The sequence below is a fragment of the Pestalotiopsis fici genome, assembly GCF_000516985.1.
Source record: "Pestalotiopsis fici W106-1 unplaced genomic scaffold PFICI_Scf_1, whole genome shotgun sequence".
Taxonomy (NCBI): domain Eukaryota; kingdom Fungi; phylum Ascomycota; class Sordariomycetes; order Amphisphaeriales; family Sporocadaceae; genus Pestalotiopsis; species Pestalotiopsis fici.
Window position 1 is genome coordinate 6,743,391 of NW_006917091.1, and position 20,163 is coordinate 6,763,553.

The following is a 20,163-nucleotide window of genomic DNA, read 5'->3' on the forward strand; positions in this document are numbered from 1 at the left end:
GTACATGACAGCACAATAGAATTTGTTTTTCAAGTGAACTCCACATTCGACAGCAAATGGCATAGCATACTGTAGGCCTCTTATGATCATTATGTCATTTCATATTTGTGCATTTATACGTCTCATTTTCTCGTCGACGAGCGTGTCCTTCTTCTCTTGGTATCATTATCCTCGATCTTGACAGAAACCTCTTCAAGCTTGACGGTTTCGGTCAACACCGCACGTTTCCGCTTCGTCTTTGGTTTTGCCTCCTCGAGAACAAGCTTCTCCTCGACCTCAATCTTGATGCCTTCCACCTCTGGTTTCACGGCCGATCGGTCCGAGAAAGACTTGAGGTTCGCCGTGAACAATACTGACTGCGCCCAGCCAGCTTGACTACCCCAGATTCCCCGAAAGTGGTCGCCAACGGTATCGTACATGGCCTTTGAGAAAGTCTTGGACTTGACCTTACCGCCAAGCTTGTAGTCCCGCTGCGCAATCTGCCAGACGTGCGTGTCGACGGGCACGGCCTCGCCCCAGCCCAGGCCCATGAGACACACACAGTCGGCCACCTTGGGCCCAACGCCCGACAAGGTCAACAACTCGTCGTGGGCCTCGCGGTACGAGACGCGATCGAGCTTGGTTCCGTAGCGCTCCGCAGCGCCCCAGCCCGGGCTCTCGGGGTTCGTCAGAGTCTCGAGCCACTCGGGCGGCTTGTCCTGCGCCACGATCCGCGCCGTCTCGGCGATATACCGCGCGCGGTACCCAAAGCCGAGCTGGCGCAGGTGGGCCTCGACGCCGGCGCCAGCCAGGGCCGCGGCATCGGGAAAATCATGGAGCAGCTCACCGTCGTCCGCGCTGCCACCGCCAATCCGGGCGACGGACGGTCCGTAGTGCAGACACAGCTTGTGAACCATTTGTGAGATGCGCGAAATGTTGTTGTTGCTGCTACAGATGAAGCCTATGAGCGCTTCCCAAGCGTCTTGGCTCAGGATGCGTATCCCCGTGAAACGAGGGGCTTTGCGCCGGAAGTTGGCGTCATTTTGGGACCATTGCTCATACAGTGCGCCGGCGTCGTGTTTTAAGCTGAAGTAGTGTCTAATGAGATCCTCTGTGTCGTCTGCTAGACTGTCTAGAGGGGGTGGTGACTCTTCTTTCACAGGGACTGAGGGTTTCTCGCTGCCTGGAGAAGTCTTGCTTGGCCATGTTGCTTTATAGTGCAAATATGTATCATCTTGTTTTAAAGATAGTAAACGTCCATGTAGGACCATATGCCTATGATTGATTTAGTCACTCTTCATGCTTATCATTGAACTTCTTTTGAAGTAGTAATTATCTGAACCAACAAATCATTCAGACGTACCACTCGTCATCAGTCTTTTTCCAGCGAAATGATTGACCACATCGCAATGTTGTGTCGATGCATAGTTCTGTGAGGCTCAGGGGCAACTTTCGCCACTCGGAAACACGTAGTGAAGGCATTTCTGATGGCAAAAAGAGAGGCCAAGGACTTCTGTCCGCGAGCTTTTACGTTAAAAACCGCTCGCGAGGTGCTAATTAGTAGAGTTTGTGTTCAAGGAATGTGTTTACCAAATATGAAAATAGACTGAGCAGCAAATGAAAGGCTGGGTTTCGAAGTATGGAGTGGCCAAAGACTTTTCTCTCTCTATCAAATTGAGAGGCAAAAGAGTCAAGACGGGCACAGGTACCTTGAATTTCGCACCCAAAGAGGCAAGTGGGCCACTCGGACAAGGTCCCCTAGCGCGTTGCCGTGCTCCGTTAGTGGACAGCAGCTAAGTGTCAGTGAGGTTAGGCACTCCCTAAGCTGCCTTGACTCTTCTGGTCTGGGCGCTTCCGCGACTCTCGCGCAGCCAAAATTTCGACGCCTTCCAGCCTCGTCTGTTCACCTTGCAGATCCACATTCGCAGCTTTCGCGATTCTTAATAAAGTTCGTCGCACTGCAACTATCAACATCGCCATCAACGTCGCCATTGGAAGTTGGAGAAGCTTGAGGATCCCAAGCTCAATTGCTTCCATATCACAATGAACGGCGACGGGTATTCGTCACGAGGTATACTTGCCATTTTCCCTTGAAGATGCTCGTCTTGGCTCCAGTAACTGCAACCCAAGCTAACCATCAATTCCACATTTCCAGATGGCCGCCATGGCTCATCTCGCGATTACTCCTCGAGAGATGACAGGCGCGACCGAGGCGATCGCGGCGACCGTGGCGACAGAAGAGACCGTCGACGATCCCGATCACCTAGACGCTCGCACCGCGACGGTGAGCAAGACTCATATGCCTCGAGCCGCAGCCATAGAGACCGCGAACGCGAGGACAGATATGGAGGCGGTGGCGGCGGCGGCGGCGGTGGCGGCCGAGACCGAGACTGGAGGGGAGATCGGGACCGCGACCGGGATCGAGGTGGCCGAAGAGATCATCGCCGGGATGATGGCGGCCGACCTCCACGACGCGATCGCGACCTTTTCGACGACAGACGAGGCGGCGGTGATAGACGTGGCCACGACAGAGGACGGGATAGAGACGAGGACCTTTTCGCGCAAAACCGCCGTGGCCGAAGCGCAACCCCCCCTAAGAAGCGAGAGCCTACCCCCGACTTGACCAATATCGTTTCCGTTCTTGACCGCAAGCGCCGCATGACACAATGGGACATCAAGCCTCCTGGATACGAAAACGTCACGGCTGAACAGGCCAAACTGTCCGGCATGTTCCCGCTTCCAGGTGCACCCCGACAGCAGCCGATGGATCCCAGCAAGCTCCAGGCTTTTATGAACCAGCCTGGAGGTGCTGTGAACAATGCCGCTCTGAAGCCCTCGAACAGTCGCCAGTCGAAGCGTCTTCTCGCCTACAACATCCCTTCGAATGCTACTGAAGAAAGTGTCATCAGCTTCTTCAATCTGCAGCTCAATGGTCTCAACGTCATTGAGAGCACTGATCCCTGCATTTTGTGCCAGATCTCGCGCGACCATACATTTGCTGTTCTCGAGTTCCGACATGCCTCAGAAGCCACCGTCGCCTTGGCGCTGGATGGCATTTCCATGGAGCCCGACGATGCAATGGGCAACGGTGTTGCCAATGGAAGCGGCCACGGTCTCAAGATCCAACGCCCCAAGGACTACATTGTGCCAGCCGTGGTAGATGACACCGGCTACGAACCTGGTGTAGTGTCCCGGGTAGTCGTTGACACACCTAACAAGATTAGCGTCACGAATATCCCGCCATACCTTACTGAGGATCAGGTTATGGAGCTGCTGACTTCTTTCGGAGAGCTTAAGGCGTTCGTCCTGGTCAAGGATGCCGGCACAGAAGAATCACGAGTAAGTTACTCCAGATGAAGCCCCTATGCGGATCTTACAACTGACATGATTGTCGCAGGGTATTGCTTTCTGTGAATATGTAGACCCCGGTACTACAGACATCGCTGTGCAAGGACTTCATGGTATGGCCATCGGCGACAAGAGTCTGAAGGTCAAGAAGGCTAGTATAGGAATTACGCAGGTGGCTGGCGTCGAAATGGGTGTCAATGCCATGTCTATGCTTGCTGGCACCACATCCACGGACCAAGAGGAAGGCAGAGTGCTACAACTGCTCAACATGGTCACAGCGGAGGAGCTCATGGACAATGATGATTACGAGGGTAAGTGCACATGATCAGCTTGGCTACCGTGACATGACGACTAACGAGACACAGAAATTTGCGAGGATGTTCAAGACGAGTGCTCCAAGTTTGGAAAAGTGGAAGCATTGAAGGTCCCCCGACCCAGCGGTGGCAGCAGGCAATCTGCTGGAGTCGGCAAGATTTTTGTCAAGTTTGATACCAATGAATCAGCCAAGAAAGCCCTGAATGCACTGGCTGGCCGCAAATTTGCTGACAGGACTGTGGTCACCACCTATTTCCCCGAGGTTCGTTATTTTTCTACTGTTCCAGTCGTTATTGATCACTCTCTGACATATTCTGCTATAGGAGAACTTTGAAGTCGGTGCTTGGTAAGACCAGAAGAGCGACAAGTGAGGCAGTCGGGCGTTTCTGTTTGTAATTAGCTACCATCAAAAGGCGCCCACTCGAGCAGAAACTACTATATTGGTGAATTATGCAAGGACGAAGACAATGGCTCGCAACGAACGTCGATGGCCGTCAAACTTAATCTAGTTGATGGCTGAAGAAGACATCTCTCTGTACGGTGTAGCGAAAAGAATTAAAACTTGTACTTTTGGCAAATGCCAGGTGATGAAACAATATGTTCAGGCTACTTGCAACTGCCCGTGAGTCTTGCCTATGCGCTCCTTTTACCATTGAACTGGTGGAAATTGGCAACCAAGTTTAGGTATGTAAGAGTACTGTATATCACCAGTGCCCTGGCTCAAGTTTCCATATAAACTCCCTATGCAACCTCGATGCAAATCCGCGGCAACGTTTAGCGCAGATTTACCCCCTCCCCCGCAAAGGGAAGGGGTCCAGTCTCCAGTTCCGGGGCCGACGGTTACTGATAACCGCCCGCTGTTTAGCGGAGTGATAAGACCTGGAGCTCCTAATACTTACCTCGGCAGTTTACGCGAGATCTCACTCTTGTTTCTGCCCACCGTTTGTCCATTACTTTACTCAGTCTCCCCCTTGCATAGCCTTTTTCGTCTCGGTCAACGATGGGCTCTTGGGGGACCTTTTTGTCTTTATTGTGATCTTGATTTGGCTTGACTATTGTGTTTATGTGATTCAGTAGTGGGCATCCAGCACCCAGCAACGCGAATATAGCTTGTCCTTCTTGCGACGAACGAGAAGACCATCTCACGACACAACAACCATGGCTGGCCGTGTGAGGCATCCTATCGACGTCAAGTCGCTCGAGCGGTATATTCAGAAGCATGTACCTGAGATCGAAACGCCACTGGACGTAAAGCAGGTATGTCGTGCCGTCTATGTACACCTTAATACGACCACGCGCTCTTCCTGCTCGAGAGGCGCAATGCGCAGGACCAACGAAGGGGAAGAAAGACAAGATGGCTAATCCTTGGCGTTACTACAGTTTGGCTTTGGGCAGTCCAATCCGACATATCAACTTACATCGCCCTCGGGTACGCGATATGTGCTGCGAAAGAAGCCGCCGGGAAAGCTGCTCTCCAAGGCAGCGCACAAGGTCGAGCGCGAGCACCGCATCATTGCAGCCCTCGGCGCCGGCGCCACCGATGTGCCCGTACCGCGCGCCTACTGCCTTTGCGAGGATCCGGCCGTCATTGGTACACCCTTTTACATCATGTCATTCCTCGATGGTCGCATCATTGAGGATCCGGCCATGCCCGACGTCTCGTCGCCGGCCGAGCGCTCCGCTCTTTGGCGCGCTGCTGTAGAGACACTTGCGCGCCTGCACCGTGTCGATCAACAGGCTGTCGGTTTGGCTAGCTACGGGCGTTCCAATGGTTTTTATGATCGGCAATTAGCTACTTGGAAGACCATCTGCGCAGCGCAAGCGTCTGCCGTCGATGCTGATACGGGGAAACCTGTAGGGCAGCTGCCTCACTTTGACGAGTTCATGTCATTCTTCTCGGATGCGTCGCAGCAGCCAACCGACCGGTCGAGTTTGATCCACGGTGATTACAAGATTGACAATATTGTGTTCCACAAGACGAAACCCATTGTCATTGGCATACTTGACTGGGAAATGTCAACTGTCGGCCACCCGCTCAGCGATCTGGCTAATATCATGAACCCTTTCTACACGGCTGTCATGCCGGGGGACAAAAAGTACGCCACGTCTGATGCTTTCCAACCCGGCGCAACCCCAGGCCTACCGGACCCGGAGACCATCATGGCATGGTATGCCGAAACAGCTGGGTGGGATCCCCGGTCTGAGATCAATTGGGGAATGGCTTTCAGCATTTTCCGTCTTGCTGCCATTTGCCAGGGCATAGCCGCGCGCGTTGCTACCAAACAGGCCAGCAGTGAACAAGCGCGCAAGCACGCGGAATCATTGGGCCCGCTTGCCGAATTCGCCTGGCAATTGGTTGAGAAGGAGAAGAAGAACAAGAAGAAAAAGACCAGTCTAGCTGCTAAACTATAATACTATACCATCCGCCAGTCTCGGTTTGACACTGAAATGAATAGACAACAGTACAAGTAATCCACTAATTAATGTGTGAAAATGCATTGGCATACCTCCGACGCATAGAATAGTGCTTTTAGAAGTGGCATAGAAGTTTCATTTGATTGGGCTATAGCAAATACAGATATCAATTTGAAAGCCACTGATGCATGCAAAATTGCGCAGCAGTCTGAACATTGAGCTGAAGACGAATGGAGAGATGTCACCTGCGAGTCACAGCCACTCGGGCACTGCCACGCTCTTCATGCAAGTATTGGAGGGAGACACCCCTCCCAGGCTGTGCCTGTCAGCCTTATACACAATCCCATGATTGAGATCCCAACAGAAAAAGATTCTGTTTCCTTCCTTTCAAAACCATTTTCCAGGATCAATGAGAAAAGTCTGCGACAGCAATCACAATGGCCGAGCTTGTTGGGCTCGTTGCAAGTAGCATTGCAATCGTAGAGACAGCAGGCAAGGTCGCCGGCGCCGTGCTCACGCTCAAGAAGCTTTGGGACGAGATCCAAGATGTCCCCGACACAATTCGCAATCTCATGACTGAGATCGAGGTCCTGGAGCCCATATTGACAGTCATCGAGGACGACTATAACAATACAGGAACCCCTATCCCAAATGATAGAGCCTCGAATTTAGCACTGGCCTACTGCCGCAAGGCTGTGACGGATCTTGAAGACCTGGTGCGGCATCTTTCAGTCAACCTCCAGGCAGCCAGGAGATCAAAGAGAGGAAAAGCCAAAGTTCGAGTAATTCTCGAAAAGGATACGCTGAAAAAGCTTCAAGATCGGATGCAGGCTGCAGTCCGACTCCTTACCTTGGCGCAGCAGACCTACCTAGTGTACGCACTCTGATATGAAGTCGCGATTCCCCTACTGATAGATGAATGACAGTGCCCTCACAAGATCTCAGCCCGAAATTATATTCCGTCGACTCGAGTCCACTTCATTGCTTGAATCAAACGTTTCGGTCGAGTCACCTCGCGAAAACGATGATAAGGGCATCCAATCACAGGAAGATGGGAGCACATCTATCGTAAAATTTCAACAACCTGAAACACGTACCAGCTTTTTGCACATTGCTCATTGGCGTACCGCTTTTGGCAACGTCGGATGGGGTCGTGGTAAAGAGGATGGGAATACACTTTTCGGTACCGGCATACTTCTTTCCACGCTTTTGTTCGAGGACATGAGTTCATGCTGACAGTATTTTAGGATGGATGACCCGATTCGAAGCGCCCTCCTGGTTATCCCAACGAGCATGGGATCTACGGATTACTCACTCAACCTCCGGATGGCAGATGAATCTCAAGCCGTACTGCGTTCGACCCGACGGCGATCAAGTCTTTGATCACGTCCGGAATGGTGACACGCAAGCCTTGGGCTGGCTCATCAGAAGCGGCAGGGCATCGATATATGACATTGATAAAGATGGCTGGAGTCTTCTCCATGTGAGTACGCATTGCCTTTTGCTCTCTGGCAGTGAAGCTAATTTATCCACTCAGTATGCTTGTCTTTTTGGTCATGTTGGGATGGCACAGCAATTGCTACAGTGGGGAGCTGATATAACTTTACAGTGGTTCTATGGCTCTGAGACTCCTGCCCACTATGCAATTGAAGGAATCACCTACGAAGAGGAAAACCTTCCAAATTGGCCAGAACTTGATCGCCTTTTGACTTCTGTCGGCGCATACGAAGATATTGACGATTTAAACCCTTGGAGACCTGGTTCGCGACAAGGAATAAAAGGCGACAATAAAGATAATCACATGTCGAGATGTGTCGAGGAATTCGAGTTCTTCCAGCCAGTGTATTCCCCAAACCATAATGGTCTCAATATCTGCGAACGATTGGACTACGGCAAAGTCCAGTGGGATTATGGAGATGACGTACTTCGGTTTTTACTATTCAATGGAGGTACTGTGACAACTGAACAGATCCAGGCCCTTGAGAAAAGTGGAATTGGCCCTTTGAATCTTATCGCGTTCGGGTACCACTGGAAGAAGTACCGCCCCAATGTTGATCCGAGACTCACGACCTTGGTCCATGAAATGATAAGATCAGAGGCCAACGTTCATTTTGAGCAGCACCCTCATGCTCTACCGCTCCATATGCGTGGTGTCAATGGCTACCCATTTAGCACGCCATTCTTTGGCGTCCTTATTCCGGCTCCATATTATTATTATTATGATGATGATAATGAGGGCCCTCAACGTCTGCAGGAGGACATCGAAAGGGTAATGCTGAACTGGTTAGAAGATCTCTACAGTTGCGGCATAGATCTGAGTCGGTATGGGAAACATGAAATGAAAGTGTTTCGCAAGAACAGAATATTGAGGGAAAGGTGGTACCCATGGGATCAGTGGATGCAGCTGTCTGGATTCAAATACGGTCCGAAGCCGGAAGACTGGGTTCTAGAATGGGACCTGATGCCAGAGAGACTATCAGGAGAGTTTTGGAGTATGGTCGAAGAGCAACTACAACATCCTCAAATGCCGGGGGCTTGGGTAGACTCTGCTCCTACGTATCTTAAGCGTGTCTGGGTCGGATACTACGATGCTTGCGAGAGCTCTGAGACTTCGGACTCAGATACAGGATGATGTCAACGAAATGATGACTAGAGCTGAATTGTTAATATAGGCCAATAATTACGGAGTACTCAAAGATGAATTTCGTGGGAGGAGTGAGACTCAGGAAAAATAAGCAAATGAACACGCGCGTCAGGATGGTAGTTGACATAGCAAATAACATTCTATCTACATAGATCATAGTCAAAATAGTCTATGATTGTGGATATGTATCCACGATACAGGAAGAGGTTACTCTTCACGCTAACGTAATTCTTCTCGAGGTACTTCGTTCATGCAGCAAATGTTGCGCTCGGCGGAGCAGCCCCGATCCTCTGCCCCTCTTGCTTTGGTGAGTCTCAATGCCATATCAATCCGAAGCCCGCAGATTGGATATTGTCTCAGGATGGATCCAGGCTTTCTGCTATTTCTGCTCCCTCGCCATCCTGCGTTGGTCACTGCCTATCCAGGCGCCTAGATATTTGCCCGAGGGCGGAATATCAAGTTGGGTCCGTCGTGCATGGCAGCAAAGATATCGTACAATTGAAACTCGTCCGTCTTGTCCCGACCATCCCTCCTCCCCGCCACACCTGCACCAACTCTGCCCAGATCGCCTGGCGGTGCGTCAAAGTCGAACTTGTAGAGAGTCTTGGCCACTACGAGGCTCATCTCCAGGTATGCCATGGCTTTGCCCGCACACGCACGGGCGCCGATGGAGAATGGGCAAAAGGCCGAATTCATGAGCCTGAGAGCGGCCTCGTCCTCGACGAGCCAACGTTCGGGACTGAACTCAAACGGCTGGGGAAAGTACTTTTCGTTGTGGTGAAGGCAGTAGGTACTCACACCGACCTGCGTCCCGGGAGGAATGACATGCCCATCAACGATGAATGGTTCGGTATCCTTCTGGTTGTTGGACAGCTCCCGCCAGAGCGTCCCACTGACGGACGGTGACATGCGAAGGGCTTCGTCAATAGAGGCACGCAGATACTTGCAACCGGCGAGCTTCGAGCCCCCGCGGATTTCCGAGGCACTGCTAAAGGTACTGCGGATTTCGTGGGCCAGTTTGCTATACACATCAGAGTGCCGCGAAAGGTAGAAAAAGAGTGCGCTAAGAGCGGTTGCCGTTGTATCGCCACCTGGACAATACTGGATTAGGCCTTATGTCTTAGGTGAAGAAAAGGGAATCGTACCCGCTGGAAACAGAAACAAGGCTTCAGACCATAGCTGGCTGGTAGCAATCCCATCAGCTGTATTGTCGAGATGTTCAAAGACAGAAGAATAAAGATCATTCTTGGCATGCGGTTCCTCTGCGAGGCGGCTTCCAATCATCAGCTGCAGCATGGCCAAGTACTTCTGCCTCTGCTTCTTGCCAAGAAGAACCAAGATCTTGTGAAGCCCCAGCTTCTTGAGCATCGGATATTGCATGAAGCAGTGGTTCTGGTACCCTCCGACATTGAGCCCGCGTATGACAAATCGATAGGTTGGGTCCGTCTGCATGTTCAAGGGAAACCCAAAGGCCAAGAGACCGACAGTGTCCATGCCTAGGCACTTGAAACGCTCCGTCATGTTTGTGTGTACTTCCTTCTCGGAGCACTCTGTGAGCTGGCCTATGAAGATGTCGACCTGTTCTGCCATGGTCGGCTCAAAAGCACGCATCGCTTTGTCTGAAACGGCCTGCCCAATGAGCTTTCGCTTGATCCTGTGCTGGCTCTTGTCCAATACATTGAAAATGCTGGGCTTGCCAGAAATCACCGTCAAATTGTAGATGCGGGATTTGCCAACCTTTTCATTGTTGTATATGTCTTCAGATTCGAGTCAGCGCGGGGAACGCCTAAGTAGAGGATCGGGTTTGATCACCTTGGAGAGCTTCAGCCGAGTTGAATATCAGCTTGTTTGGGCCGTGGCGCAACACAGGGCCTACCATCAAGTTAGCAACGTAAATAAGATTTGACACATTAGGCCATACCGTATTTCTTCATATCAAGATATGTGCGCAAGTGAAGACGCATAAGAACAGCGTAGAACCCCGGGTATGCATTTGTCCATTTTGCAATTATTGGGCCAGGATATTTACTCAGGGGATGAAAGAATACTCGATAACCAAGTACGAGCAGGACCTAGAAAAATTGTCAATATTCTACTTTGCCGTGTTGGAATCGGGGACCGCACGTAAGGGACCAATATCAAGGCAAGGTATTTTGCGCCGACAAGCACAACTCCAAGCAAGTCCATGGCGCAGTTCTGTAAAGACCTAGCTTAAGCCTTCAGGTACCAATCAGAATCAAAGTATTACAACAGTCCTGGTATCGAAAGACGAAGTCCTCCGCTTTAATCATAAAAATTGCCAAGAGAGTGATTGAGTAATTAAGAAAAGGAAAAGGAGACGGGGATGTCGAGAGAAGGGCTTCCTTTGCGGCACAGTGATTGTGACTATTGAGAGGTTGAAAGACGAAGAGTGCCCCAGCCAAGCCAGCGCCTTCACTGTATACTTTATTTAGTACAGTGACTCCACAGACTCCAGAGTACCAACCGGCGAACCCACTCTATGGCGTTATGGCAAGGGTCGACATGACAGGGGAGGGGGCTGACAGCCAGAAGTCTACATTTCTCAAGTTTCTTCGACTAATGAAGATGTCGGATGCTGTATTTGTCATGAAGACTTGCTAATGACGCTTTTGACTTGGATGCGTGGTTCCTATTCAGACGACTGCTCAAAGTGCTATTACATCTTGTCAACAAAGTACGCATGGTGAATCTGCACCAGTCACAATGCCAGCACCAGCTCTCATCGAAGGGATCGTTGCCGTGATGCAAGTGCCGGAGACTGGTGTTCCAACATTCACAAATGCAAAGTAAGGAGGAAAGCCCAATCCATACAGAGGTGATACGTTCTCACAACTGTCCAGGCCTTTGGCCTCTCACGCAAATGCGCGATCAGTTCTTGGTGGCCTCCTGATTGCGCAATCCGTCTCGGCCGCGACGGCAACGGTAGCCAACACCTTCAAACCGTACTCGTTGCAGTCGTCCTTCCTGGCCCCGGCGAGTCCTGGCAAGGATATCAAGTATGAAGTCGACAAAACCGCAGATGGGCGTGCCTATGCGACACGTACTGTGCGCGCATACCAAGAAGCCCCTCAAAACTGTGTATTCATCGCCGTGGTCTCCTTCCAGAACGCAGCGAGACCTAGCGGCAACGTATTGAGGTACGGAACACCCAAGCCCGACCTGGACGGCGAGGGCCCGGATGACGTCGACCCGAGCGCAATGAAGATGATGCAGACGTCGATGCTGGACAAGTCCGTCAACATCAACAAGCTCGAGGCCGCCGACTTTCCCTTTGACTGGCGGCCCCTGAGGATGGACATGTCGGAAGACCCGTCGTCGTTTCGGCTCTGGGGCTTTGTCCGCGCGCCGCCCCTATCGGGCGACAGCCACGCGCTGCACCTGGCGGCGCTCGCGTACGCGTCGGACGAGTTCGCCTTTGGGGCGGCCCTGGCGGCGAACCCCATGGCGGTCGGCAAGGGAATGAAGAACATAACTCTGGGCACCAGCCTGACGCACAATGTCTCGTTCCATGATCCCCAGGCCCGCGTGGACGAGTGGATCGTTATCGAGCGTGATACGACGTGGGGCGCCGACGGGCGGGTTATGGTCTCTCAGCGCATGTGGGATATGAAGAGTGGCCGCTTGATACTTTCTGCATCCCAAGAAGCGCTGGTACGGCTGCGGCCAAAGACTCCGGGGAAGCCAAAGTTGTAGTAAATGATGTAAAATCTATAAAATAACCTAGGTTGGAGTCGATGTCATGGATATACGTAGGTTGTTGGAGATTTCGCAGAAAAAGCGGCCTTGGCTTTTGTTTGATAGCCGACAGCAATGCCCCTGCCGCATGACATGCAGTATGCATGCAACCTTGCACCAGAGCTACAGCTACTTGGAGCTATACCACATAATTGTTAGCAACTGGTTTCATGTCTATTGTATTCATGTAGGTACCTATGTTGAGAACATTGCCATGTGTGATCACGACATTTCGCGACAAAACAGCTGCTGTTGGGGCTATCATTCATTGCCTTTCTGTATGGAATGCCGCAGCCCCCTTGCTGCGACTCAGATGGTTCATAAGCGAAATGACGGCGCTTTTAAACACAAATCTGGTGTTTTTTTTCATTGGTATTGAGAGTTCTCCTCGAAAGCAATGGCTTTGATTCACATGGAAAGATTGAAACCTGGTCCGGCATTGAAGCCATCAGACATGATATAGTCAAATGCCTCGAGTGGTGACATATCGTAATCCGTGGGGAAGCCCCAGTCGGCCGAAGACCAAATGCTGAATGAAGCTGTTAATGCTAGAAGCGACGCGAAATTGGAGTGGGAGGGATATATACTCGGGTGCTTGCATAATATCACCGCCTTCCATGGGCGCATCTGCCGGTGCGAGTCCATCATTGACCTGAGGTTGGGTGACGGAAACGTCGGCATTGGTTGGTCTTTGTCTCGTCACAGGGCGAGTATTTTCTTGCTCAGCTAGACGCCGGAGATCTACAAGAGCTTTGAGTGCCTTTTTCAGAGTAGCAGAAAGAAAGTTGACTGATGCATCATTCGCGTTCGCGCTCGTCTTTCCATTATCAGATAGCTCTTGTATAAACTCATCCTGCAGTCTTCTCGTTTCCGTGTCGCATCTCGTGTCAGGTATAAGACTGAGAAGCAAGACGGAAGCCAGGCCACTATGGATAAAGGCCCACGAGCGCATTGCGTAGACTGATAGGCTGCGTATATCCAAGTATGCCTGTGCGCTTTGCCTCAACGCGTTTTGGACGCGGGATACTACAAAGGACCGCAGCTCTGGCGCGATAGTCGAGGCGTAACTGGGCGATACTAGGCTCCGACATACCGTCGCTGCAAAGAAGTTGCGGTGCAACCGGAACAAGTAGTATTCTTGAATCTCGCGAATGGTGCTGCATTGTCGAATGTCACCCAGGTGGGGAAGAATGTTGGCCTCGATCATCTCTAGGTCTTGCCACACCAAGGATGGATCGATTGATGGTGGAGATTTTCGCCTGTCTCGAAGTGGTAGGTATCGAAGGCTCAGGTGACTGATCCAATTCATGCCCTGGCGATAGGTTATGGTCCCGGTCAACGGAGTCGACGTTAGAGGTATCAAGTCCTCGTCAAAGTCGAACTCGTATGAAGCAGGTGCCCGGTCGAATGCGAGTGAAAGTAGAGCGTCTTGCCAGACAACTGCGAGACTATTCATATAGTTAGCACCGTAGATTTTACAGAACCGAGGTCTACGTACCGTAATGACTTTGCTTCACCGGGAGGGACGCGCATTCGCCTCGCCTGATTATCAGATCTCTGAATGCCAAGGGTCGAAGCTAGACGAATGGCACTGCCTTGTAATATCCAAGCAGCCTGCGGTCGCATATTGTTCTGAAGCACGTAACCCAGCAGCAGGAGGGCCTGTAAAGCTTCCTTGAACGGATACTCAAGAAAGTTAGAAGCATTCAAACAATCAAAGGCATGTTGTGCTGAATGATATTAGTCTTTCATGATTATAGATTGCATTCATCTCGATTACTTACTGTGGCGATCAGATAGACTTGTCTGCTGCTCCAGTGGTAAATCTGAAGCTTGTGCTCCTGCAGCGAAAATTGCATGTAAAAGGCAAATCCATCGAAGGTCTTGTGCTTGAGTATTTGGAAGATTGGTCGAATTGTTCCGGCTGACTATCAGCTTACTGAGCTTTGTTTGCAGCTCTTCAATATTGTAAGTAATAATATGGAAGGGATGGCATCGCAAGCGATGTGTCTCGAACAGCCTAATCATGTCTTGATTACCAGGCAGTGATTCATATAAAATCTTGGTGTTTACACGGGGGAGCGATGGCGAGTCCTCATTGTCTGTCTCTAAGCCCAGAAGAGGTCGGACTCCGTTTTCATAAGCACTTCGCTGAGGATTATCGCTCCGAGAAGAACTCAGTTGTTCTCTAATTGGTGAACTAACGGAAGCATTTCCCAAGTCTCCTGGCCCGGGATTTCCAGTTGGCGATGCAGTCGCAGCTGATCGACCAACTTCATCTGACGCTGAACCGAGTGATCCGATGCCGTTGGTAACTTGCAGAGTGCCATTCGCCGAAGAGAGCAATCCATTGTCAAAAGTCTCAGCGATCGGAGTGGACCGCCGTGATCTGGACCATCGCGCACTGTTTGAGGTTCTGCTCGTTCCATTTGACTGCTCGCTGCTCGGATAAGAACATAGATCCGCATGGCCGCGCTTGGTGCAAGTCCCACAAGGCAATTCATGATCGCACTTTACTTTCCTCTCCCTGCAAGGAAGACACGATCTTGAGTTGCGGCCTTGCTGCCGTCTCCGGAGCACATCCTTCAAACTGCCAGGGGGGATTGGTGTGGCATCGCCAGTCCGAGGTGTCGCTGGTGATGGAGAGCTCATCGGATTCTGCATCATCAGGTCATTGAGAATACATTCCCGAGTAATCCGAACGAGACCGAGAGTAGGAGAGCAGCGAGATATAAGGGCGCGATAGTGGCGCCAGCAAAACTGGCGTCGACGCTATCGTGGTGGGGCCCCTTTAGAGGTTACTGAGTCGCGCGACACGGGAGAATGTTGGCATAGTCTCCCAGAACACCTAAAGATCGGTAGTTGGAACGGGATATGGAATAGTGGTGAAGCAAAGTCCGACCTATGAAGCAATTAGATCGTCGTCCAAATTCAGACATTGTACGAATGACATACCAGTAGCATCCCGTCTCACACTTGAATGTCACCCATCACTGGCTACTAGGTAGCTTCACACACGAGCATATTCATTTTATTGGGTATCATTAACAAACTCAAAAATAGCATTACACTTCCTTCTGCATTCCTTCCCATCTTTCAAAGTTCCGGGCATCCAAATCGAATAAATCGAGTAACCGGCCGACCATCTGAGTAATCACATCTTCAATTGAAGAAGGGCGCGTGTATAGCGCCATGACGGGTGGTGCAATAATAGCACCCGCCCTCGAAACGTCGAGCATATTTCTGAGATGGATTTCGCTGAGGGGAGTTTCTCTGACAGACAGCACAACCCTCCTCCGCTCCTTGAGACACACGTCGGCGGCCCGCGTGATCAAGTCGTCGCAAATGCCAGCATTGATGGCAGCCAGCGTCTTGACTGAGCAGGGGGCAATAATCATGCCGTCCACCTTGTAGGAGCCGCTCGAGATGGGCGCCGCCAAGTCGTGCGCATTGTATGAATAGTCTGCCAGCGCGCGCACCGTTGCTGTGGTGTAGTCTGTCTCGTATTTGATGGTCTCCCCCGCCCACTTGCTGATGATGAGGTGTGTTTCCACATTGAGACCCCGAAGTGTCTTCAAGATTTGAATGCCGATTTGAGCGCCTGTAGCGCCGGTAATGGCGACAATAATTCTTTTCCTCTCTGGTGATCTTGCCATGATGGTGTATGTTTTCTGAAGGTGTTGAAGTTCTCGAGCTTTGAAAGTTTTCTTTTGTAATGGTCAATCTTGTTTGTAGTGTGTAGTGAATTGCAAAGAACTCTTTGTGGATAAGATAATGGTCCAATAATCAAGATGAAGGATACAAGTCTTGGATATTTATTCATTTTCGCGAGATAGTTTGGGTTCAATGACATATTGTCTCGGAGTCGGAGACGTTCGGATGGCAACATGTGCAGCAAGGCGATCCACACTGATAGTTCGCCTGCATTGGCACCAGTGAGCCCCAAGTGCCACTGATGGATCCTCTCTCGCTGCGCGAAGTCCTACAAACATCAGGGCGGGAAGTCCGAGACCCTCAGAACGGAGAGCTCGGGTGCCTCGGAGGACTCGGTGGCTTCGGAGCCATTGCACGAATAAGTGGACCCCGGCTCCGGATGAGGGTATAATCGGGTTTCAGTCGTAGATATATATGAAGACAGACGCTCGTTTATCCCAGGGGTATTTCTATGCCAAGAAGACATACACACATCAAGACCCAACACAAAGCTACGATACAAGAAAACAAAGATCGATATCAATAATGTCCGCCTTAGCAAACCCCTCTATGGATTTTAGGGCCTTTGTCCAAAGCCTCAAGGACGATGGGGACTTGGTCGAGATCAATGAAGAATGCGACCCAAATCTCGAAGTCGGCGCCATTATTCGCAAAGTAGTCGAAAACAACGAAAAAGCCCCTCTATTCAACAACTTGAAGGGTCAAGACGAGAATGGACTGTGGCGAATCCTCGGCGCTCCCAACTCACTCAGACCCAACCCCAAGCAGAGATACGGAAGAATGGCCCGGCATCTCGGACTTGAGCCCACCGCCTCTCTGAAGGATATCCTGGACAAGATGATTACTGCCAAGGCGGCCACGCCCATCCCTCCTGTTGCTGTCGAGACCGGCCCGTGCAAGGAGTTCCGACTCACAAAGGACCAGTTTGACCTCAACAAGCTCCCATCGCCCATGCTGCACAAGGACGACGGAGGCAAGTACATCCAGACTTTTGGAATGCACGTTGTTCAGTCGCCCGATGGAAAGTGGACCAACTGGTCCATTGCCCGCGCCATGGTGCACGGAAAGAATGAGCTTGCAGGACTGGTCATTGAGCCCCAGCATATCTGGCAGATCCACCAGATGTGGAAGAAGGAGGGAAAAGACATGCCTTGGGCGCTGTGTTTTGGTGTTCCCCCAGCTGCCATCATGGCGGCCAGCATGCCACTCCCCGATGGTCTCTCGGAAGCCGAGTACATTGGCTCGCTCGTCGGCGCACCCTTGGAGGTTGTCAAATGCGACACCAACGGCTTGTATGTGCCAGCCAACGCTGAGATTGTGTTTGAGGGAACCTGCTCTATCACGGAGACTGTCCCAGAAGGACCTTTTGGAGAGATGCACGGGTAAGTTCCATGCTCCGAGTCAAGAAAACAGCTAGGGCTAACATTCATCCAAGTTATGTGTTCCCGGGAGACACTCACAGTGGTCCCAAGTACAACGTCGAGCTCATCACACACCGCAAAGATGCCATCATGCCAGTCTCCAACTGCGGGAGACTGACTGACGAAACGGTAAGCCCAGCTAAAGACAACGCAAATGCTCAAAAGCTAACTGATCACAGCACACCATGATTGGCCCTCTCGCGGCCGCCGAGATTGGATTCCTCTGCAAGTCCAAGGGTCTCCCAATCAAGGAGGCATTCTCGCCCTTTGAGTCGCAAGTCACCTGGGTTGCCCTCAAGGTGGACACGGAAGCACTGCGTGCCTCCAAGTTGAGCAGACAGGAGCTCTGCCAGCAGGTCGGCGACGCGGTCTTCCGCCACAAGGTCGGCTACACGATCCACCGCTTGGTGTTGGTCGGCGAGGACATTGATATCTACGACTTTAAGGATGTCATCTGGGCCTTCTGCACGCGCTGCCGCCCTGGCACTGACGAGGTCTTTTTCGAGGATGTGGCTGGTTTCCCCCTGATCCCGTACATGTCGCACGGCAACGGTCCGTTCAACCGGGGCGGCAAGGTTGTTTCGGATGCGCTGCTGCCTGTTGAGTACACCACGGGAAAGAACTGGGAGGCTGCTGATCTTAAGAACTCCTTCCCTGCGGAGATTCAAAATAAGGTTCTTGAGAAGTGGAACACGTACGGATTCTCTTCTTGAAATAGAAAATGTGAAAATAGATATAGAAGGTTGGGTATAGACATAGATTCATGAGCGGTAGAAGCCCAAAGCAGAATTAGAATTTGACTTATTTTTATTGACTCATTGTTATGACAAATTTTCCTAAACCTCCCTTTCCATCAAATATTTCTTGGCATCCGCTCCGGATTGCATCCAAATCTTGCAAGCTTGCCACCTTTCCCACGAGGGGTTTCACCTGGCCATCTTGCACATAGCGTGAATACTGATTCAAGCCATCTGCTGAAGGTTTCATGAACAAATAAGTGTAGTGAACCCCGGCAAAGTTGCAGCGCCAAGTGTAAAACTTGTCTGCGCAATTTAAGAGTTTCTCTGCAAGAAAGGGCATGTCTGGCGCGTGGCCCTTCATCTTGGTCCCAGCCGGAATGGTCGATATGCTGACAATAACACCACCTTGTTTCATGATGGGAAGATGGGTTGTCGTGTCACCCATGGTGTCGAAAAAGTAATCGACAGTCTCGGATCCTACACGCTTCGCCACGTCCTCTTTTGTGTAGTCTATCAGCTCCACGTCTGGGCCGAGAAACCCCTGAGCCTTGGAAATCTTTTTTGTGGAGACGGTCGTGACAACTCTTGCGGCCTTGAACACGTTGCGCGCAAGTTGCACGGCAAAGCTCCCGGTTCCGCTTAGGCCAGCCGGTATAAAGACTGTTTTGCCCTCTAGCCCACCAGGTAGGTGCTCATTTGCGTATTCCATACACTGCAATGCAGTGAGCCCTGCCAACGGGATACTCGCCGCATCCTCAAAGCTAAGACTGGGAGGCTTGACGGCCGTGGCCTCTTCGGTCGATAGCGCGTATTCTGCGACAGTGCCTCTGTAGGTGTTTGGAACTCGAGAGTAGACCTCGTCACCGACTTTCAACGTCTTTACTGTCGACCCAACGGCGACAATGGTGCCCGCGACATCGAATCCGAGCTTGTAAGGAAACCTGGAACTGGTGTCAGGCCGGTATGTTGATGGTTGAGTTTTCGATCCCTTACGCTGCCAGTTGTATTCTTTTTGCCATGCCTGATGCCATCTTTACGTCTATAGGATTAATGGATGTGGCATGAACCTTGATTAAAACCTCATTTGGCTGGTTAATAGAGGGAGTCTTGAGACTGGTCTTTTGGTAACTTGATGGTTGTCCATATTCGAACAGGGCAATCGCCTCCATTGACTCGGGAAGGCCATCCATTTTGCAATTGAGCGGCACCTTGGCAAGGTCGAAAACTGACAAACATACTCTCAATAGGATATCGAAATATGATTTTGAGCTTTCTTTATTCTAGATGTTCGGCAAGACAATTGCACCGCAACGGGCGCTATGCACGCAATTCTGCCGACGGAACATCGCCGGGCCCCCTTTAGTGGCCGCCGCTACAGTCGTTGAACCTCGGCCTCCACACCTTAGCCCGTTTGCTACTATACTAGTCGCCGAAATTCTCATAATTGGTGTTGCATTTTGCACCAATGATGCTTGGAAAAATGCCAAAGCTTTTCGCACTAGGTGATCATATTGCACTCATGTCTCCGCTTCCTTTAATATTCTATTTTAAGAACCGGGATCTTGCTTGGACTGAACTACCACGATGCATTCTAGCTGTAATTTAACCATTTGTGGGGTGTACCAATGCTAGAATCAGAGTGCATATACTGGTATGATCAATTAAACTGACTCGAGTCGTAACTTGGCTAGGAATGAGATTCATTGCATGATACATTGATTGAGTAGTATCACGAGGGAATAGAAATTGAAATCATATTTGTTTAGAGAGTTACATCGGTCCGTGTAAGCCCCGGCTCTCTGTGGTGCCCTTTGTGTCACGTCATGGTGCA

General features: G+C 51.0%; 10 protein-coding genes across 10 annotated transcripts; 5 read left to right on the forward strand and 5 right to left on the reverse strand.

Annotated features, from left to right (window-relative positions):
• Window positions 1-122: 122 nt before the first annotated feature.
• PFICI_01965 (uncharacterized protein) lies at window positions 123-1,461 on the reverse strand (the record flags this gene model as incomplete). The annotated part of the gene is made up of 2 exons (XM_007830546.1): window positions 123-1,254; window positions 1,343-1,461. 2 exons carry the CDS (start codon window positions 1,459-1,461, stop codon window positions 123-125), a joined length of 1,251 nt encoding a protein of 416 aa, XP_007828737.1.
• Window positions 1,462-2,022: 561 nt separating this feature from the next.
• On the forward strand, window positions 2,023-3,992 carry PFICI_01966 (uncharacterized protein; the record flags this gene model as incomplete). Its single annotated transcript, XM_007830547.1, has 5 exons — window positions 2,023-2,050; window positions 2,135-3,318; window positions 3,377-3,638; window positions 3,693-3,904; window positions 3,966-3,992. 5 exons carry the CDS (start codon window positions 2,023-2,025, stop codon window positions 3,990-3,992), a joined length of 1,713 nt encoding a protein of 570 aa, XP_007828738.1.
• Window positions 3,993-4,800: 808 nt separating this feature from the next.
• PFICI_01967 (uncharacterized protein) lies at window positions 4,801-6,054 on the forward strand (the record flags this gene model as incomplete). Its single annotated transcript, XM_007830548.1, has 2 exons — window positions 4,801-4,899; window positions 5,023-6,054. The coding sequence occupies 2 exons, from the start codon at window positions 4,801-4,803 to the stop codon at window positions 6,052-6,054; spliced, it is 1,131 nt and encodes a 376-aa protein (XP_007828739.1).
• A 440-nt stretch (window positions 6,055-6,494) lies between these two features.
• On the forward strand, window positions 6,495-8,689 carry PFICI_01968 (uncharacterized protein; the record flags this gene model as incomplete). The annotated part of the gene is made up of 4 exons (XM_007830549.1): window positions 6,495-6,931; window positions 6,984-7,240; window positions 7,305-7,540; window positions 7,667-8,689. The coding sequence occupies 4 exons, from the start codon at window positions 6,495-6,497 to the stop codon at window positions 8,687-8,689; spliced, it is 1,953 nt and encodes a 650-aa protein (XP_007828740.1).
• Window positions 8,690-9,130: 441 nt separating this feature from the next.
• On the reverse strand, window positions 9,131-10,665 carry PFICI_01969 (uncharacterized protein; the record flags this gene model as incomplete). Its single annotated transcript, XM_007830550.1, has 4 exons — window positions 9,131-9,792; window positions 9,847-10,458; window positions 10,514-10,573; window positions 10,623-10,665. The coding sequence occupies 4 exons, from the start codon at window positions 10,663-10,665 to the stop codon at window positions 9,131-9,133; spliced, it is 1,377 nt and encodes a 458-aa protein (XP_007828741.1).
• Window positions 10,666-11,425: 760 nt separating this feature from the next.
• On the forward strand, window positions 11,426-12,415 carry PFICI_01970 (uncharacterized protein; the record flags this gene model as incomplete). The annotated part of the gene is made up of 2 exons (XM_007830551.1): window positions 11,426-11,508; window positions 11,563-12,415. 2 exons carry the CDS (start codon window positions 11,426-11,428, stop codon window positions 12,413-12,415), a joined length of 936 nt encoding a protein of 311 aa, XP_007828742.1.
• A 505-nt stretch (window positions 12,416-12,920) lies between these two features.
• PFICI_01971 (uncharacterized protein) lies at window positions 12,921-15,109 on the reverse strand (the record flags this gene model as incomplete). The annotated part of the gene is made up of 3 exons (XM_007830552.1): window positions 12,921-13,905; window positions 13,956-14,187; window positions 14,242-15,109. 3 exons carry the CDS (start codon window positions 15,107-15,109, stop codon window positions 12,921-12,923), a joined length of 2,085 nt encoding a protein of 694 aa, XP_007828743.1.
• A 413-nt stretch (window positions 15,110-15,522) lies between these two features.
• Window positions 15,523-16,113, reverse strand: PFICI_01972 (Phenylacrylic acid decarboxylase; the record flags this gene model as incomplete). The annotated part of the gene is made up of 1 exon (XM_007830553.1): window positions 15,523-16,113. One exon carries the CDS (start codon window positions 16,111-16,113, stop codon window positions 15,523-15,525), a length of 591 nt encoding a protein of 196 aa, XP_007828744.1.
• Window positions 16,114-16,696: 583 nt separating this feature from the next.
• On the forward strand, window positions 16,697-18,305 carry PFICI_01973 (uncharacterized protein; the record flags this gene model as incomplete). Its single annotated transcript, XM_007830554.1, has 3 exons — window positions 16,697-17,553; window positions 17,607-17,721; window positions 17,772-18,305. 3 exons carry the CDS (start codon window positions 16,697-16,699, stop codon window positions 18,303-18,305), a joined length of 1,506 nt encoding a protein of 501 aa, XP_007828745.1.
• A 94-nt stretch (window positions 18,306-18,399) lies between these two features.
• On the reverse strand, window positions 18,400-19,522 carry PFICI_01974 (uncharacterized protein; the record flags this gene model as incomplete). The annotated part of the gene is made up of 2 exons (XM_007830555.1): window positions 18,400-19,273; window positions 19,326-19,522. The coding sequence occupies 2 exons, from the start codon at window positions 19,520-19,522 to the stop codon at window positions 18,400-18,402; spliced, it is 1,071 nt and encodes a 356-aa protein (XP_007828746.1).
• Between the last annotated feature and the right edge of the window lie 641 nt (window positions 19,523-20,163).